At 37.4% G+C, this 18,177-nt stretch overlaps 1 protein-coding gene across 4 annotated transcripts in view; it reads left to right on the forward strand.

The window, feature by feature from the left end:
* The window catches only part of LOC136114578 (mothers against decapentaplegic homolog 2-like), a 65,964-nt gene extending 51,494 nt beyond the window's left edge, over nt 1–14,470 (forward strand). For 3 of the 4 annotated variants that reach the window (XM_065859946.2, XM_065859948.2, XM_065859947.2), the window contains exons 3-11: nt 238–327; nt 1,490–1,683; nt 2,138–2,272; nt 5,354–5,428; nt 6,634–6,687; nt 7,327–7,539; nt 8,965–9,102; nt 9,264–9,408; nt 14,221–14,470. In XM_065859946.2, the coding sequence (XP_065716018.1) occupies nt 238–327; nt 1,490–1,683; nt 2,138–2,272; nt 5,354–5,428; nt 6,634–6,687; nt 7,327–7,539; nt 8,965–9,102; nt 9,264–9,408; nt 14,221–14,344 (1,168 nt within the window). In that variant the 3' untranslated portion in view covers nt 14,345–14,470. The remainder of the gene's footprint in view (nt 1–237; nt 328–1,489; nt 1,684–2,137; nt 2,273–5,353; nt 5,429–6,633; nt 6,688–7,326; nt 7,540–8,964; nt 9,103–9,263; nt 9,409–14,220) is intronic. The other variant, XM_065859949.2, reaches the window with a different exon arrangement.
* The last annotated feature ends 3,707 nt before the right edge of the window (nt 14,471–18,177 follow it).

An 18,177-nucleotide genomic window follows, 5' to 3' on the forward strand; every position in this document is an offset into this window, starting at 1 on the left:
TGTTCACCTTTTAAAAACATTATCATTTACCTTGAATCACGTGTTCCATTTTGATAACCTCCTTCATATAGAAAATATAGCATGAGATGTCAATTCAAATGCAAGTCTAACAGTGCTCTATCTTCTATGTGAAAGAAGTATTCTGTACGTTTTTCCATATTTGACATCATGGTGTTTTGAATAACCATGTTCCATATTCATATCAATTTTTTGTTTTTGTTTTCAATTTATGCACAGCACTTGCTCTGAAATTTGGGGACTGAATACACCAAACACGATAGATCAGTGGGATACAACAGGCCTTTACAGCTTCTCTGAACAAACCAGGTGAATATTCCGCCCTCTCTCGCATCGTAGAAATCTTGTGGGAGGGATTGGCTTTGGAGGGTCTCTAAGGGGATGCTTTAGCTGTAAAAAATAGACTAAAATGCTTCCTAGGCCTCTCATGGTATAGCATTTTAAAACATTTGCTTGCCAGTGTAGAACTCTGAGTGTTCTCAGCTGATGTTTTGACCAATGAAACTCTAATCCTGGAATATTCCTCTTTCACACCAGTGCTGTTGAAAGAATAGGAGGACTTGTTAAATGCAAGCTCTAATGTGATTTGGTATTTATATTAATGAAGTTGGGATATTTAATTCTTTAGACCTAATCTTACAAAGTGTTTAAACCGCTTTGTATGCCACAAGCTTTCAGTTAAATCTTGCTAATTGGCTGAGATATGAGCTACTAAAGAATCGTTTGTAAATTCCTCAGTAGTTAATGGTGGGCAAATTATAAACAGGGTCTCTTTTTTTTTTTTTGTCACATTACTTGATTTGTGTATTGAAGTTTGTCTCTCATCCCATAACGATCATAAACATCTGCATTTGTGTAAGCATATGCAGTCTGTCTTTAAAACTAGCAGAATGTTTTCAGCTGGTAGCAAGGCAGATGAAGTCAAGAAGATAAACTGTCTGGCCCTTACAAGATGTGCATTCACACTTTTGCATTACAGTTATACTGCCACGTGGATCACTTGAGCAACTGACTGTTTATAGGCTTATTTGCAGTCCTGTGGGAATTCTTATGCTTAAACCCATAAAATATCCATGCCACAGCAAAACCTTGAGGTTTAGCAGTGCAAAGGGACTATTAAGTGTGTGACTATATTTTTTTTAACAACTGTCTTCTGCATTTAAAAAAAATAAGTGTGAAACAATCATCCTAAATACTTCGTTGGAGGTAAAGTGGCTTTTAATGAACTCTAAATTCACTGGCAATAATTTGAGCAGCTCAAAAATAAGTTAAAGGCACTGCTTGATACCGTAATTTTTATCACATTTGAAGCCTTTCAACAAGAAGATATATATAAATGTTGCTAACAGTGCCATTCCACTGAATTCTGAGAATAAATAAACTACCCATCCCATGCGTGTACACTGTTGCTTGAGTGATTTAAAAGGCAGCATGCAGTCTGTAAATACTTATCCAAATCTTTCCCCTATAGATCTCTTGATGGCCGCCTACAGGTATCTCACCGTAAAGGATTACCACATGTTATTTACTGTCGTTTGTGGCGCTGGCCAGATCTTCACAGTCACCATGAACTTAAAGCAATTGAAAACTGTGAATATGCTTTTAATCTTAAAAAGGATGAAGTCTGTGTGAACCCTTACCACTACCAGAGAGTGGAGACGCCAGGTAGGAAGAATTCTGACTTTCTGTAGCAGCATCTGTACGTATTTGTTCAGCATAATGTTTTAAATGAAATATAGAGAAAGATGATGCTTTTTCTTGCCAGAAGATTCTTAGAGATACAGCTTTTGAGAAGTTTTTAATAGTAAAAATACTGAAAAATCTTTACAAATGTGTTGAATACCCCTGATAAATACTTCCAGTACCACTAGCAGCTTCTAGCTGGTTAAGTACGGTCTGGACTGAACCTTTACTAATGTGGAATAGTCTCACTCAAGAGGTAACTCAGGAATCTGATTCTTCTAGGAACTAGCAATACAATAGCAATATTAGTAGTACTGAGAGAATTTCAAAATGTATGAAGAAATTGTTAAATGGTTTTGGGTTTGTTTGTTTGTTTGTTTTCCTCTTGGTGTATATTTTGAGGGTCTTACTAATGCTTTGAATTTTGCTTTTCCAGTCTTGCCTCCTGTACTAGTGCCACGGCACACTGAGATCCTAACCGAGCTTCCGCCTCTTGATGACTATACTCATTCCATTCCCGAAAACACTAACTTTCCAGCTGGAATTGAACCACAGAGTAATTACATACCAGGTATTTTCTTAACTCCCACTGTAAACAGTACAATCAACACTGCTACTGGAACAAAGATGGTAATTTCATCCTCCTAAGTGATCAAACTAATTGAAAGATGCACCAATAAATTAAATTGATGTTGATTTTGTGTATTTATTCCAATGGAAGTACTTGAACACTCACTGTTTGCAGAACATGATCCTGTGTGAAACCATATTGCTGTGGTTTCACCATAGCTTACTTGGTTTCAATAGCTTATTTAAGATTCAAAATGCTAATGAGTACAAAGTAGACCTTCACCTTGTGCTTTAAACCTGTTTTACAAACATATAGGGCCTGACAAATGCTGTTTATTGGAGATTGAGTAGTAAACTGCTTCTCAGTTTCTCTATGTGGAGAAAACTTAGTTGCAAAACAGTGATTTTAAAAGTGTTTTGTTCTGTCGTTTACAGTTGATCAAGGTCTGCTTTATGGATTTGTTACTATGGTTTGCCTATATTTTTGCCTTTTAATATGAAAGAAAAACCCAACCATATTGAATGCTTAAAGAATTCCTCTTCCCCATCCCAAAACAAATACTGCTACAGTGCACCCAAAAGCCTGTACCCTTATTGGAACATAAAATCAATGACTTTTGTTTCCTGCCCAACTTCCTTTTTCCTATCTCTTCAGGAAGTTACCTGGAGTGTAAAACCAAGCAAAGCTGAAGTTTTCTCAAAAATGTTTAACACAGCTCTGTTACAAACAAGCTGAAGATAAGAATAAGACAACTGCCTTGAAACTAAATTATATACAACATACAAGTTGTATCTACGTGTCTTAAACAGAATTTAGCTTGTGTTTTCTTTACATGTATCCAAGAATTGAAATGGCACCAAAAATTTCAATTAATTTGATTTCTTCTGTTTAATTTATGCCATATTTGTTGCCAGCAGATCTTTAAAGAGCAATTTCAGGTGCTAGAAGTTGGTGTTGTTTTCTTCACTTATGTATACTTTTTTGACTCAAACAGAGGGCTTTTGATAGCATTTGCAAGCAGCTTACTGGAAAGCCACCATTTGAAAAAAAATGAGCTAAAGCAACTGGGTAGTTATTTGGAGGAAGTTTCTTCAAGGTGATTGTGGATGTTCACAAAATCTCCAAATATTTATGCAGCTAAGTACACCTTGCCTCCTTTTCTTTGTCACCGACACACTCATGGTGTATTCATATCATGACATCTTGCTTTATTTGACCTTGCTAACAAAATCTTGAATATTTAACTATGTTCTGCTAAGCCCTGTGTCTTGACAACCTGCTTCAGAGATCCATTAGCTTTAGGCTAGACTTAACAGCCATCATAGTTTTGCACCGTAAAACTATCTCCATACTTGGTCTACAGAGAGGTTGGTTTCACGTAAAGCAGGGAAGAAGATTGTGAAGGTGCAGCATGGCTTTTGGGGCTGTTTGTTCCCTTTCGGGTTATAGATGCACTGAACTGCAATATTCAGACTTTTGGCAGCATTCAAACTCCACTAAGAATTTTTAAAGCTGCACTTGAGCATTGATTTCTAGTTGTGGTGGTGCTCAACCTCTGACCCTAAAACTATTAATAGTACTAGGTGGAGGAAATATCTGTGCAGACAGACACTAGATATGGAAAAATAATATGTACTAAAGAGCCGAGATTAGCAACTGGAAATAGGAGGCGTAAGTTGGGTTGGAAATGATTATTGACCTTTTACCACGGCTGTGGGCTTAACTATAATGAATTATTTGGAGATGGGTGGAGTCCACTTTATCACAAATTCTATTAAAATGTTCAAAACAAGCATGATTTTGTCATCTGGTTTCTTGCTAATAAAGATTTCCCTTAATCTTCCTTTAAAATTCTCACTTCTATTTTGTCACATCTGTATTTAGCACGCTAGTTTTATAGAATGAACCAAAGATATAATTCTTTTGATTCATTTTTATTTAATCAACTGACTTGATTCAGTTTCATCTTGCTGATTTCCTTCTGAGCTTACAATATTGCTGTAAATCTCAGACATGATATTGGATATAATTGGATTTTAATTCTTAAGCAAAACACTTTAAATTTCTGCCATTTGGTAATAATGTAATTAAATGCGTTTAATCTCTCAGATGTCTCGGAGACAATTCTAATGCAATTTAGAGATAGTTTAGCTTCAAACACTTTCACTAAAGAAATCCAGGTTTTGCCTTTAAAATATAGGAAAAGACATTTGCCCATTTCAAAGAAAATTATTTCCTGAAGGGCAGTTGGTTAACTCATTACCTGGATTACAAAGTACATTTTGCATGGAGAAAAGGAACAACCATACTCTCCTGGGTTTTGAAGATATTTCTGTGGAATTAGACACAGTTTCTAGTATCAGAATGCTTCCAAATTGTTATTGAGTTTACTTTGGTCTATGAAACTTCATCTTTAAAGAAAACTAGTTAAAAGAGTAGATGATTGTTTTAATAGAGCTTAGAAGTAATAATAATTATAATATACCTTGTATAGTGTAACTAGTTAAATAATATAGTTATCACTAATTAGTGAAATCAACTGTTGGGTATGGAAGAAAAATGGATTTGGGGACTGAACTGAAAAATAACCTTTAAATCTAGCAACTTCTATAAGGTGTGGGAGGGTATCTGATCTGATGGTTAGTCTACATAAAGGCTCCCTTTGTTTTTTTGTTTTTGTTTTTTTTAAAGTCACCAGATGTTTGGTTTTTTTTAATTTGTAATTCTCCTAAATGTGAAAGCTGTTGATCACAATTGCAAAATTGTTACTCATTGTAGTGAAAGTATCTTGTATTAAATGGAACAAACAAGGGTTATGTGTTAATTATTTAACATATTTCAGCAATTGGCTGGCAGACAAGAGATGCTACATTTTCCATAGGCAATAAGGCAGGTAATGGGTTTGAAGTCCTGCTGGAAGGCCAAAAGGGACAGCAAAATAAAATTTTAATTCAATATTCAGGTATATGGAGCTTGTGAAGGCTTGAGGACAAAACCCCCAAATGCTAAATGTTACACATTTCCCCAATCATTGAACCAATAAGTGGACTTTTTTTTTTAATTTTTTTTTTTTTTTGACAGAAACACCGCCTCCAGGATATATCAGTGAAGATGGAGAAACAAGTGACCAGCAGTTGAACCAAAGCATGGATACAGGTAACATTTATTTTTCACTACTTTCAAGGCTTGGGCATTAATTCGGCTCAAACGATGGCAGTAGCTTTCTATAAAATCTGGTGGGTTTTATTTAAAAATATCACTTGCAGTCTTTTGTGAACCAAATAATTTTTTGCGAGGGGAATGCTTTTCTGTGCCATATTAAGTACATTTGGTTTTGTAACAAAAGCATACAGGTCTAATTAAAGTCCTCATCAGAAAGCCTTAAAATAGATTTTAATAGTTGAGTGGTTTCAACCTACCCCTGACTTCACCTTCTGGAAACAGATTCATTGAAGCAAAATGTTTGGTGGCCTAAAGTGACAGAAATTCTGCATTTCGAGAACCTCTTAACTCTGACAACCTTATTGCTTTGGCCACGTTTCAAATTAATTCTTGAATGAAAGTGTTTCTAGTTAATCTGGTTGGCCTTAGAGTCGGACAAAGCACATTTAATGTGTTGGATAAGAACCTCCTATGTGCTGGCAGACTTGAATGTCTGTTTGGTTTAGCTAATGTTAGCAACCCTTTTCAGTTAAATTGGAATCACTGCACTAATTTCTGTAAGAACTGCAATATTTTCCCCCTGTGTGACAAGAGGTACCTTAATTAAAAGAGCCTGGCATCAGCAGTCATTGTAGGAATGTTTCTGTGCAAAGCCTCTCAATATTTTCAGTGCAAAAAAATGTGTTGGAGAGTTCATGGGGTTTTTTTGAGGTTTTTTCCTTCCTTCCTGGAAAGAATAATTTCCTCAAATGAGGAAATAAATCCAATTTGTTCTTTTCTAGAGATAAACCCATTCCTTTGAGAACAGAGAGGTAATATCTTAATTGTCTCGGCCACTTTTTCTTAGCTGCTTTTTTTTCCACTGAATTTGGGAAGAAGTCACTAATTTCTCACTGGAGAAGTGCGTAAATAAAGTTACGTTCACAGAGGGTGCATGAAGTGAGAGCTCTGCCAAAATACAATGCAATTATGTTAATCGAGTTTTTATGAGGAGGGGTAGGTTCCCAGGAGTCTGGAACATTAAATGCAATCTTAATTCAGAATAAGCATGTGATATGCTGGAAAACTGGTTGTAGGATTTCTGAGATTTCTTATTCCATAGAATTTTAATGTAAAACTGTGTCTAGATAATGGTTATACCTACCTACCTGAAATAATGAGAATTATGTGCTCTGAAACAATCCGTGTTGCTTCAACAGGATCTCCAGCAGAGCTGTCTCCTAGTACTCTCTCCCCAGTTAATCATAGCCTGGGTAAGCTGGAAATACTTTTGTTTCTGTGTGTGATGACTCTTCTTTATATATGTAATTACATTAAAAATGAAAATGTACTTCAAAAAAATAAGAGTTGTATTAGGAGGAGACTATTGGGTTGGCTTCCTGATGATAAAAATAATAGGGCTGGCTTAATAGCTTGTTAAGAACTATTTTTGTAACTATTGAGCTTCTAGCAAAGAGAAAGAATAATATAGTGGTGTGTGCAGGAATAGTATTTATACAATAAATATTTTAAAGGATGTTAACCTATCCTTTGTGGTTCAGTGTTAGGTAGTTTAATCTTTTCTTTGACATTGCCAAAATGTTTGAGAGTTATAGAAAGGCAACAAAAATGTCTCCACGTCTGGCACTCACAATAACGTTGGCTTAATTGTTTTGTCGAGCAAAATGCAAGCACTGAACTACATGAGCTGTGGTCAGATTAGCTCATCCTTTCTTCTCCCCCTCCTTCCCTTGTGTGGAATCTTGAATTCCATTCTGTTTACTGGGGTAGGTAAAAATGACAGCGAGCAAAACATAATTGGAGTAGTTTGAGGAAGAGACAAAGAGCAGGGCAGATTTCAGCTTCAAATTCTGTGTTAATCTTGTTTTTCGATTTTATTTTATTTTTTTTAGACTTGCAACCAGTTACTTACTCAGAGCCTGCGTTTTGGTGTTCAATCGCATATTATGAATTGAATCAAAGAGTGGGAGAAACCTTCCATGCATCACAGCCTTCCCTGACTGTAGATGGCTTTACAGATCCATCAAATTCTGAACGATTTTGCCTAGGTCTGCTTTCCAACGTAAACAGAAACGCTACAGTGGAAATGACAAGGCGACACATAGGTAAAAATCTCTCATCTTTTAAATGTTTTATTTCATTTTAGCCATTAAATGATCTGGAATCATCCAGGTAGGATGAACAGATCTGTGTGTTTGTATCCTTGTGGAATTTCTTTCTCTCAAACCAAATCATCCCGAGGGGCAGGTTTTTGGCTTTCAGGCTCCTTGTTGGCCTACTCTGCTTTGGATAGCATTTATAGTCCGAGTTGATTATAATTGAAATTTAAGCTTTAAAATTATTCACATGTTACTTAGTTTATCCCAATATACAAAATGCAGAATGGACATTGATAGTCCTTAATTTAAACTTAAGTTATTTTCTGAAATGGGAAAAGCTGCCATTGAGATAACATGTGATCAAGATTTTCTTTGTAAACTGTTTTCCACAATGCAGCGTCTTGGCTTTAAGTTTTTCAATAATTTTTTTTTTTTTTTTTTTTTTTTGATTCTTTTAGCAACATTTGCAAGTTTTTTTTGTTTTCACTTTTAGTAAAAATGTTTAACCTCTTTAGTAGAACCTTCTGACTCCTTCTATGCCAAATCCAAATGTTTGTTTAGTAAAACTTTAGATATGCAGAAACCCAGGCTATGCCTGTGATGAGTGATCAAAATAGTCTTGTTGAGGAAAAGCAAAAATATAAGGAGCTTTCACTATTGTATAGATTAGCTCGCATTTTGTTTGAAAAATAGTTTTCAAGAAAAAGAAGAGAAACCGTGACCTTTAAAGGACCTGTTCATTATTAATAGTTTTCTTTGGGAGATTAATTGCACATTATTTCTCTTGTGCTAGAAATAACTCATACAGATTTTTTTTCTACTCAGAGAGAGAGAGAGAACAAGATAACAATTTAAGAGTGAACAATAGGATTTCTTATGGGTATTTTTTTGTGATAGGGCTAAATGAAGTCCTGTTGGTTTTGTCCACACAGTGGGTTATGAAATACTGTGGGTACTGTGGGTGTGTGTAAGCTGAGAGTGTTGAAGTGATATACTTGTGTTTTCCTTTTTTTTTTTTTTTTTCCCCATAGTGGCCTGTGCTGCTTCACATACAACAATTTAATATTAGCACAAGTTTTAATTCTGTTGGATCTCATCTTTTTTATTTCCTTTTCGGTATTTCTTTAAGTGAAAAAGTTATTTGTCATTACATGGCTATTAGTCATTATTACATGGCTAGAAAATTCTGTCTCACTCTTGACCAAAAATTATTCTGCTTCTCCTTTAAATATTGTGTGTTCCTGGGAGAAAAATGCAAGTTAGTTGTGTTCTGCTTCTACTACAGCTGTCAGCCCAGCAGTATGGTCCTGTAGATAATTTCTGTTTCTGTTGTAAAGAAAAACTTTTGTCTTCTCTGAAACAAAATACTCCCTTGTTTGTTAATCTGCTCTGGTCATATCATAACAAGAGTTCCTTTGAATTTTACTACAGGAAGGGGAGTACGTCTCTATTACATCGGTGGAGAAGTTTTTGCTGAGTGCCTAAGCGATAGCGCAATTTTTGTTCAGAGCCCCAACTGTAATCAAAGATATGGCTGGCATCCTGCAACTGTGTGCAAAATTCCACCAGGTTAGTAGCCTACAAAAGGTCTCACATAAAATTATCCAGTGAATATATTAATTTGGTTTCCTTTGGATAGTTCCTTCATAGTTTCTTCATAGTTTTGAGCTTCTGTGTAGCAAACACAAGTAATCATTGATTGTACCCTTTTGACTTTTTTTTCTTTATAGGATGCAATCTAAAAATCTTTAATAACCAAGAATTTGCTGCTCTTCTGGCTCAATCTGTGAATCAGGGTTTTGAAGCAGTTTATCAGCTTACTAGAATGTGTACCATAAGAATGAGTTTTGTTAAAGGATGGGGAGCTGAATACAGGTAAGAAAACCTTTGTTTTTAAACTTAAAAATCAGTTGTTTTTCTTCTTTCGCTGATATGCTTATTTCTGTGTGGCTTCAAAGCCAAACGTAGAGGCTTCTTACTGCTACTGTAGATATGTTGTCTGCAAGTTGAACCCATATTTTCCTTTTTCTCCCCCTTCTAAGTCATGAAGGCCAGTAAACTGATCTTAGCATTGTATTGAAGTCAGCTGTTAAGCAAGGAATATCGTCAAAATTTTGTTTACTTGCTCAGTCCTGCTCACTTGCTTTTTGTGGTGAAACCACTGACAGCATCTAGCAGTTGCACAGTTTGTGCTATGAGATTATTTGTTGTTTATTAGATGTACAGTTGTTTTGGTCTCTGTCCTGTTCTATATGGAGTATAATGAATCCATTAGGTTGTGGTGTGTGATAGTACCCGACGGAAAATATTGGAGTCACTCAGAGTGCATTCTGCAGAACAAACCATCTGAAGAACACACATTTAAAGGATATTTTGGAACTTGTAGCAGAAGAAATTTTGCAGGAGTAAGATGACTGTAAAACTGCTAAAAACAGCTTCTTGAGTGGAAAAAATAGGGTTTTTAAAATTTGCTTTTGAATAAATTCTAATTGTATTCTCTGTTAGCATAAACTAAAAACTATAGTAGAGGAATGTGCCTGGTTTTAGTGTACTTTGGGAGTTTGGGGAGAAAAAGCATTGACTTGTAACTGAGCAATATTAAAGATTTCATTATTTTGAAGAGCTAGAGATGTGGTTTTAAAGAAAACTCTCAAACCTCTCCAGAAATCGTCCTCTGAAAGAAGTCTTGACATATATCCTGTTTCCATTCAAAATTATTTTTTTTTTTACATCTGTATCATTTCTGAAGTTAAATAATGGCATGTAGATTCCACTGTAAATCCTGGGATTTTGATTCTTTTATCTACTCTTGCAATATATACATGTAAATACTGGCGTCCGTACATGGGGGAGGCTTCTTGTCTAAATGAAGCCAATTTTGTAAAAGCATAATTAGATGAAATGAGAAATTTGAGTAATGGAATAAATTGATACCTCTTTGTGAGAAAGAGGTACACGAGAAAGAATCTGGCTCAAGTTTAAAGAGCTGTTGGATTTGGCTCAAAAGGAATATGTATAAACTTAGACATAATTAAATACAACATTCAAATCTGAACAGAAGAAAGGCTTAATCAGTCAGATTATATGGAGACAGCTTGAAGTGAATGGAGTGTAAGGGGTGGGTTAAAACGGTGGGGGAGGCTTTTGGTGAAGTGAAAAAACTCCAGTGAAAACTCCACCAGAACAGCATAGAAACCGATATTACTGACATAATGCGGAACTAGTTTCTTTTCATCTCTGTTTAAGATGCTGCTAATAAATTATTGATGCACAAAACTTGTAAGTTATGCCGCAGTTGTGATTAAAGCAAGAAGAGGCTGCTCCTCTGAATGCAACCTTGGATGTAAATGAATGTAGTCAGAATTGTCAAAATAGATCAGGAAGCTCTGTAAAAATCCATCATACTTGTTAAAACTTGTGTGCTGAATTATTATGTAAGAAACATTTCTCATAGAACCGGCTTTGCCAAAGAATTACTTGCATTTTTGGGCATATGTGCATAAATATGGCAAGGTGGTAGATTTTATAAGCTTGGTAGGCAAAATGGCTTTTAGCTTTTCACAGAATGTTAGGGATTGGAAGGGACCTCAAAAGATCATCTAGTCCAATCCCCCTGCCAGAGCAGGAACACCCAGCTGAGGTTCCACAGGAAGGTGTCCAGGTGGGTTTTGAATGTCTCCAGAGTAGGAGACTCCACAACCTCCCTGGGCAGCCTGGGCCAGTGCTGTTACCCTCACTGAGAAGAAGTTTCTTCTCGAATTTAAGTGGAACCTCTTGTGTTCCACTTTGTACCCATTACCCCTTGTCCTACCATTGGTTGTCACCAAGAAGAGCCTGGCTCCATCCTTGTGACACTCACCCTTTATATATCTGTAAACATTAATAAGGTCACCCCTCAGTCTCCTCTTCTCCAAGCTAAAGAGACCCAGCTCCCTCAGCCTTTCCTCACAGGGGAGATGTTCCACTCCCTTCATCATCTTCGTTACCCTGCGCTGGACTCTCTCCAGCAGTTCCCTGTCCTTCTTGAACTGAGGGGCCCAGAACTGGACACAATATTCCAGGTGTGGTCTCACCAGGGCAGAGTAGAGGGGAAGGAGAACCTCTCTGGACCTACTAACCACCCCCCTTGTAATACACCCCAGGATGCCATTGGCCTTCCTGGCCACAAGGGCCCAGTGCTGGCTCATGGTCATCCTGTTGTCCACCAGGACCCCCAGGTCTCTTTCCCCTACACTGCTCTCTAATAGGTCATTCCCCAACTTATACTGGAACCTGGGGTTGTTCCTGCCCAGATGCAATACTCTACATTTGCCCTTGTTATATTTCATTAAATTTTTCCCTGCCCAACTCTCCAGCCTGTCCAGGTCTCTGGATGGCAGCACAGCCTTCTGGCATATCAGCCACTCCTCCCAGCTTGGTGTCATCAGCAAACTTGCTGATAGTGCACTCTATTCCCTCATCCAAATCATTGATGAATATATTGAATAATATTGGCCCCAGTACTGACCCTTGAGGCACTCCACTAGATACTGGCCTCAACTGGACTCTGCCCCATTGACTGCGACTCTCTGGCTTCTTCCCTTCAGCCAGTTCACAGTCCACCTCACTACTCAGTTGTCCAGACCGCATTCCCTCAGTTTAGCTGTGAGGATGCTGTGGGAGACTGTGTTAAATGCCTTACTCAAGTCAAGGTAGACCATGTCCACTGCTCTGCCATGATCCATCCATCTTGTTATGTCCTCATAAAAGTCAGTGAGGTTGGTCAAGCACGACTTCCCCTTGGTGAAGCCATGTTGACTGCCCCTAATGACCCTTTGATCCCTGATATGCCTTGAGATGGCACCAAGGATAAGTTGTTCCACCACCTTTCCAGAGATGGAGGTGAGGCTGACCTGTCTATAGTTACCCGGGTTCTACTTCTTGCCCTTTTTGAAGACTGGAGTGACATTTGCTTTCCTCCAGTCCTCAGGCACCTCTCCCGTTTCCCAAGACTTGGCAAAGATGGTGGAGACCGGTCCAGCAATGACCTCAGCCAACTCCCTCAGCACCCAGGGGTGCATCCCATCCGGACCCATGGATTTATGGATGTCCAGATTGCCTAACTGCTCCCTAACCCAGTCCTCATCAGCTAAAGCAGACTCCTCTGTTGTCCTGCCTTCCTCTGGGGCCTCACCGGTACAGGGCTCCTCAGGACACCCTCCGGCAGAGTAGGCATTCAGTAACTCTGCCTTCTCTGTATCTTCTGTCACCAGGGCACCAACCTCATTCGTCAGTGGGCCTACATTGCCTCTGGTGTTAGTTTTATATGCCATGTATTTGAAAAAGCTCTTTCTGTTGTCATGATGGTGGTAAAAGCTCATATCAGCAGATAAGTGTTGACGTTAACACATGAACTATCCAGGCTGAGGATCGTCTTCTGAAAAAACTTAAGCAGAGGTAATTACAGCAAAGAGATTTAGTGATACATGAACTGGAAATTCACAAGTAGAAGCAGCTGAATTTTAGCTTTGAGACTCTGCTAAGTGACCGTTGCTATTTTAGCAACTTTTACCAGTGTAGCACAAAGCCAAGATTGTTGAACAGCTCCAGTTAGAGAATTTTGAGCAAATGTGTTGTGGAACACGTCAGAGGGGAGTTGACAGTGGTGGAATAATGAACTTCCTTCTTTGGGAGAGGATTTGAGGCTAAATGGAATTATATTTCCTGTGTTTTAGATTATTCTTTTATTGGATTACATTGTTTTGGCATAGGTGTTCAGGGCAAAGATAACAATGGTTTTTAGAGCGAGCACAGACCCTCGCAGCTTTTTTCTCCTAGAAAAATGTGAAACCACAGAAAACTTTTGAAATCCATTCTTTGAAATCCATCCTATTAATCTTTCTGCCATTTCAGATCCTCTGTTTAGGTAAAGAGATTTCCTTCAAGCCAAGGGTTGCAGTGCCAACAGTAAAAATGTGTCTGACTAATCTGCTGCCTTGAAATCTTAACGCCTCTTTGCTTTGGCTTTGGGATAGCTAGAATTATTTGGAAAAAAATGGCTTAGCAACACTAGTCTTGCCAATCTTGTTTGGGAAAACTCCCATGCCTGGAATGGATACAGTGAAATAACAGGATTTCTCAGGCAAGAGGATGGCCAATACTGATTTCTTTATTTTGGAAATGAGCAGGAAGATTGTTTTGAATAAGAGGTCTCTGAAACAAGAGTATAAGGCAAAGTGAGTAAAGCTTGAGGGTTGAAAACTATAAATCTTTACTGAGGCTTTCTATACAGTGTTTAATTAATGGCTTCTGTGGTGGAAAATTATGGGTAAGTTTATATAGAAGACAAGGGAAATGCAATTTTTACTTGAAATGTTTGAGGATTACAAAATTCAAAACCTGCTATGCATGCAAGGCCCTTCGAAGGCTGTGATGCAGCTGCAAACAGCTATCTCTTGTTGTTGTTTCTCTTTTTTCTTTTTATTATTTGAACTTTTTCTTTTCCCCTTGTCCTCCTCCCTTGTCCTCCTCCCTTGTCCCCTCCCTTCTCTTCTCCCGTCTGAAAGAAACTTAGTAACACTTATGGTAATGGTTGCAGATTTTTACATTCCTAAGTAGTAGTTATGAATGGAAACATTTGATTGTATGATGCAGAACTTTATGGCAGCCAAAGCTGCTTGCTGATTTTCCCTATTTTTTATTTCCTAGGCGGCAAACAGTAACAAGCACTCCTTGTTGGATTGAACTTCATCTGAACGGACCTCTACAATGGTTGGACAAAGTATTGACTCAGATGGGCTCCCCTTCAGTACGCTGCTCCAGCATGTCATAAATCTCCTTCCTTCCTTACCAGTGGGCTAAATATTGAGTCCAATGAACAGACTTAATATAACAGCTCGTCTGTCGTTAGTATTTGTGTGTGGTCCCCATGAACTGTTTACTATCCAAAAAGTTTTTTTGTTGTTGTTTTGGGTTTTTTTTTGGTGGTTTTTTTTTTTTTTGGTGGTTTTTTTTAAAAAGAAAAAAAAAAAAGAAAAACAGCACTTGAGGTCTCATTAATTAAAGCACCTTGTGGATTCTGTTTCCTATACTCTGATACTAGATGAAAATTTAGTGTATAGAAATGCCTTCTTCAGAAATAAGGGACAGTTTTAAAGACTTTTAATGGTGTTTTTATTGGGTATATAATTGAGTGTCCTAATGGTTTATCAATAACATCAATAGCTAAGTATATGTACAGGTAATGTATCATGATCTCAAATATCACAGTATCGTGCTGTTCTCTATCTCAGTTCCCATAAATAGTTGTTTGTTTTTTTGATTGGGGCAAATCTCTCATAAAATTCCAAGACTCTACTCCTTTATTCTTTTATATTTTTTATATAAGCAGATTTTCGAGTTGTCCTAAACATAAAAAGCAGACTTTCCTTGTAGAAAAGCTTAACTTTTTGCTGCCTTCTTAAAGAAAAAGAAAATCCCTCCATTGGAAGGGAAAGAAATGTCTGGAGATTCATCTGTGAAATCTTAAGACACGTTATATGCTTAATGGGGCCTAAAATGAATTCATATTATAAATTCTGAGTATCCATCACACTAGGAGTCTATTTTTCCCTACCTGTCTGAGTTGGCGCATCTGTTGCCAGCAGTATTGCTGGCACTGATGTAATTTGGGACTATTTTTTTACCTTGAATCATTGAAATCAGTGATTTTTTTTTTCTCATGGAATGAGAATTTACTGTAGCATTTTGGATACTGGATTAAGTAGACAAGGTTATTGGCTTACCTCTTACATCTGTATTTTTTTGTTAATCAGATGTCACTAAAAATCATGGGGATTTTTAGGTTTTTGGAGTCAAATACCTTGGGAAAAAAAATCCTTTCTTTCATATAGGTTTTAAATAGATGCAGCTTAACATATTTCAGTAACAGAATTTAAATTTCTGATCAGAGTGGCTTTGTCTAGCTTCCTTACATACCAGATCATACGTATTCATTATATCATAATGGGCCTTGTTATTAAAAGTAGTTGCTTCTGCAAAATGTCTAGGATAGTGGTTGCTGAGGTATGACCAGCAAAGGAGGACTTCTAGGTTCTTTGTGACAGTGCATGTTATTGTGAACCCTTGGACACTACAGCTGTGCCGTATTAAAAATATTCTGAAATATATTCTACAGATAAGTGTGGGTTGGGGAAGGGTTGGGAAACTCTATAGAAGGGTTATTCTGACTTGAAAAAAAATATACATCTTACTAACATATTACTAACAATCTTGTGATCTAGCTGTCTGTCATTCTTTTGTTATTGTGGCAGTAGTGGGATTGCCTTTGTCTGTTTGTTTTTGTATTTTTTTCCTCATTGTTTCATCCATTACACTAGTTCTGTACTTTCTTTGTAAGTACAACTAGTGAGAACTTTAGCTTTGAAAACAAAAATGTGGCCAGTGTTACAGCTTTTAATCAGTCGATTGAATTGATGATAGCAATGGATATCTTTATGCTGTAAATGACTAGGGCATAGAAGCAATACCAAAAATCAAGCCTTGAAAAAGTGGGCTAGACACCTTTAAAAAAAGTTGGCAAAGCAGTTACCAGTTTGTGCTAGTTTTACCAGTAGACTAATGTATTGGTAGAACTTGTGAACCTAAGAAATATGCTTCATGCGTGTTGCATTTGCCTAACATGTGAATACGCTAATAAAAGTTTTAATTCTCATGATAGTTGGTTTTTTTCTTAATTAATTGCTGTATATATTTTCTGTCGAAGGTTAGGAATCATTATAAAAAATAAATGGCACCAGTGTCCTGCATGTTGTGGCTGGAAAGGTATAGTTTAGATGGTAAAATCAGTTCTTATATGTCTGTCATGGAGGTTCTGGATCTGTGTGTGTTTAGTGATAGAATTCTGCTCTAGATCAAGTTTACTAAAACCGTTGCTTTTCTCTACCACAATCCAATTCTGTAGTTTCCGTACTGTGGATTTCTATACGTGTCTGTTCGGTGACAGTGACATTATTTGCTTTGCCGTGAACGTGGTAATAACCTTGACTGGGCCCTTTTTTTTTTGATGGGCACTTCCAAATAGTGTACAAGGATGCCGCAGACGTTATCTGTGGACCTGTGGTGCTGCCTGCATGCGAGGCCATCTCGGTCTGTGTAGAATTTGCTTTTTTTTTTACTTCTTTTGTACCACTAAAGTATTCTCTCCTGCTGTTTCTGTTTCAGCCACAGCGCAGTGGAACAAGGGAACTTTATTTGCGTTCAAAATATTTGCTTGTCTATATTTCATTTAAATGCCTTTGGCAGTTCTCGAGTAACTTTAACCTACTCCTGTTTCTTAATCCAGTGCCTGACTTACCCCACTGCTGTTCCGCTCTTCAGAATCTGACTAGTGCCTGCTCAAACATCTTAATGCCTGTGGTACGTAAGGAATGTGTCTTCATCCCTCTTCTGCCAGTCAAAGTACCTATGTCCAGAATACAAGGGAAAAGTGAATTATCTTTTTTTTTTTCAATGAAGCTGTTTTGTTAAATAAAATACTTGCCAAGCAGGGAGTAACCAACTGGAGATACTTAACTGTGGATAGCTAGCTGCTTATCTGTGTCATGAAGCTGGAAAAACTCTCTATACCATTGCCTTTAGTTTGGAGTGGGATTCTGTGTGCATGGGTTCTGATCTCTTTCTTGTCGTTAGCCCTGTCTGAGCTTGATTTTTATAGTACTACCAAAGCCAAGTAATCAAAAATAAGGTAAACAGCTGAACCTAAAAATTATTTTTGAGTTGCCTTTTAACAGCTTGGATGCACTGAGCTGACATATCAGAACCATTCCCCCTCCAAAGAAAAACTTGATTTAGTTTAAAAGTTGGTCCAGGGCTAAGGCTTCAAGAATTACATCGAATGTCTGGACTCCTGCACCTTTAAACTGTGAGAATTGATAGTAGAGTGTTATCTATGTGTATTTCTCCCTTCCTTTTGTGCATGTTTCTGATTTAGGCAGTAAACTCTGCAACAGGAATTTTCTGCTGTTACTTTGGCATCTTCCACACAGTCCTTTGGCTTCTAAATGCTGTTATACAAATCCAGAACATGGTGAGAGCTGTGGTGGTTTCTTGTTCTTATTCAGAAGTTGAGACTGATTGCAGGCAAACAGCATAAATAGTTTTAACTTCAGACTCCCTTATATAATCAGCAGGGAGAGGTAAAATCTGAATTTGGGGCTCTGAATTCCTCTCTTGCCTGATTTAAATGCATAAAGTACAAATATCTGCCTTAAAATATTCTTGGGTGCCATCAAAGTAGTCAGATGTTTAGGAATAAAATGATAATAAATTAATTTACACAGTGAAAAGCAGAAATCACAACTGCTGTACTTCACCAAGATTTTTATTTTTATGTGTCCAACCTGATTTTTCATGTTGAAGTGGGAGGGTGTGATGTTTGGGGGTTTGATAATCCTCTGCAGCTCTAAATTGTTGGCACAGTGAACTGTGTTATGTTTTAACCTTCAAATTTGTCATACTTCGTTGTGGTTACAGCTTTTTTTAGCATTGCAAACTGAAATTTTACTGCAGCTGGGTTTCAAGTTAAAATATTGTGAAATACAGGATTTCACTATACTCCACCCACACAGCATTTTACTTGACTATGAAGCAGTGTTCCTTTTATCA

Source organism: Patagioenas fasciata, chromosome W (genome assembly GCF_037038585.1).
Source record: "Patagioenas fasciata isolate bPatFas1 chromosome W, bPatFas1.hap1, whole genome shotgun sequence".
NCBI lineage: Eukaryota > Metazoa > Chordata > Aves > Columbiformes > Columbidae > Patagioenas > Patagioenas fasciata.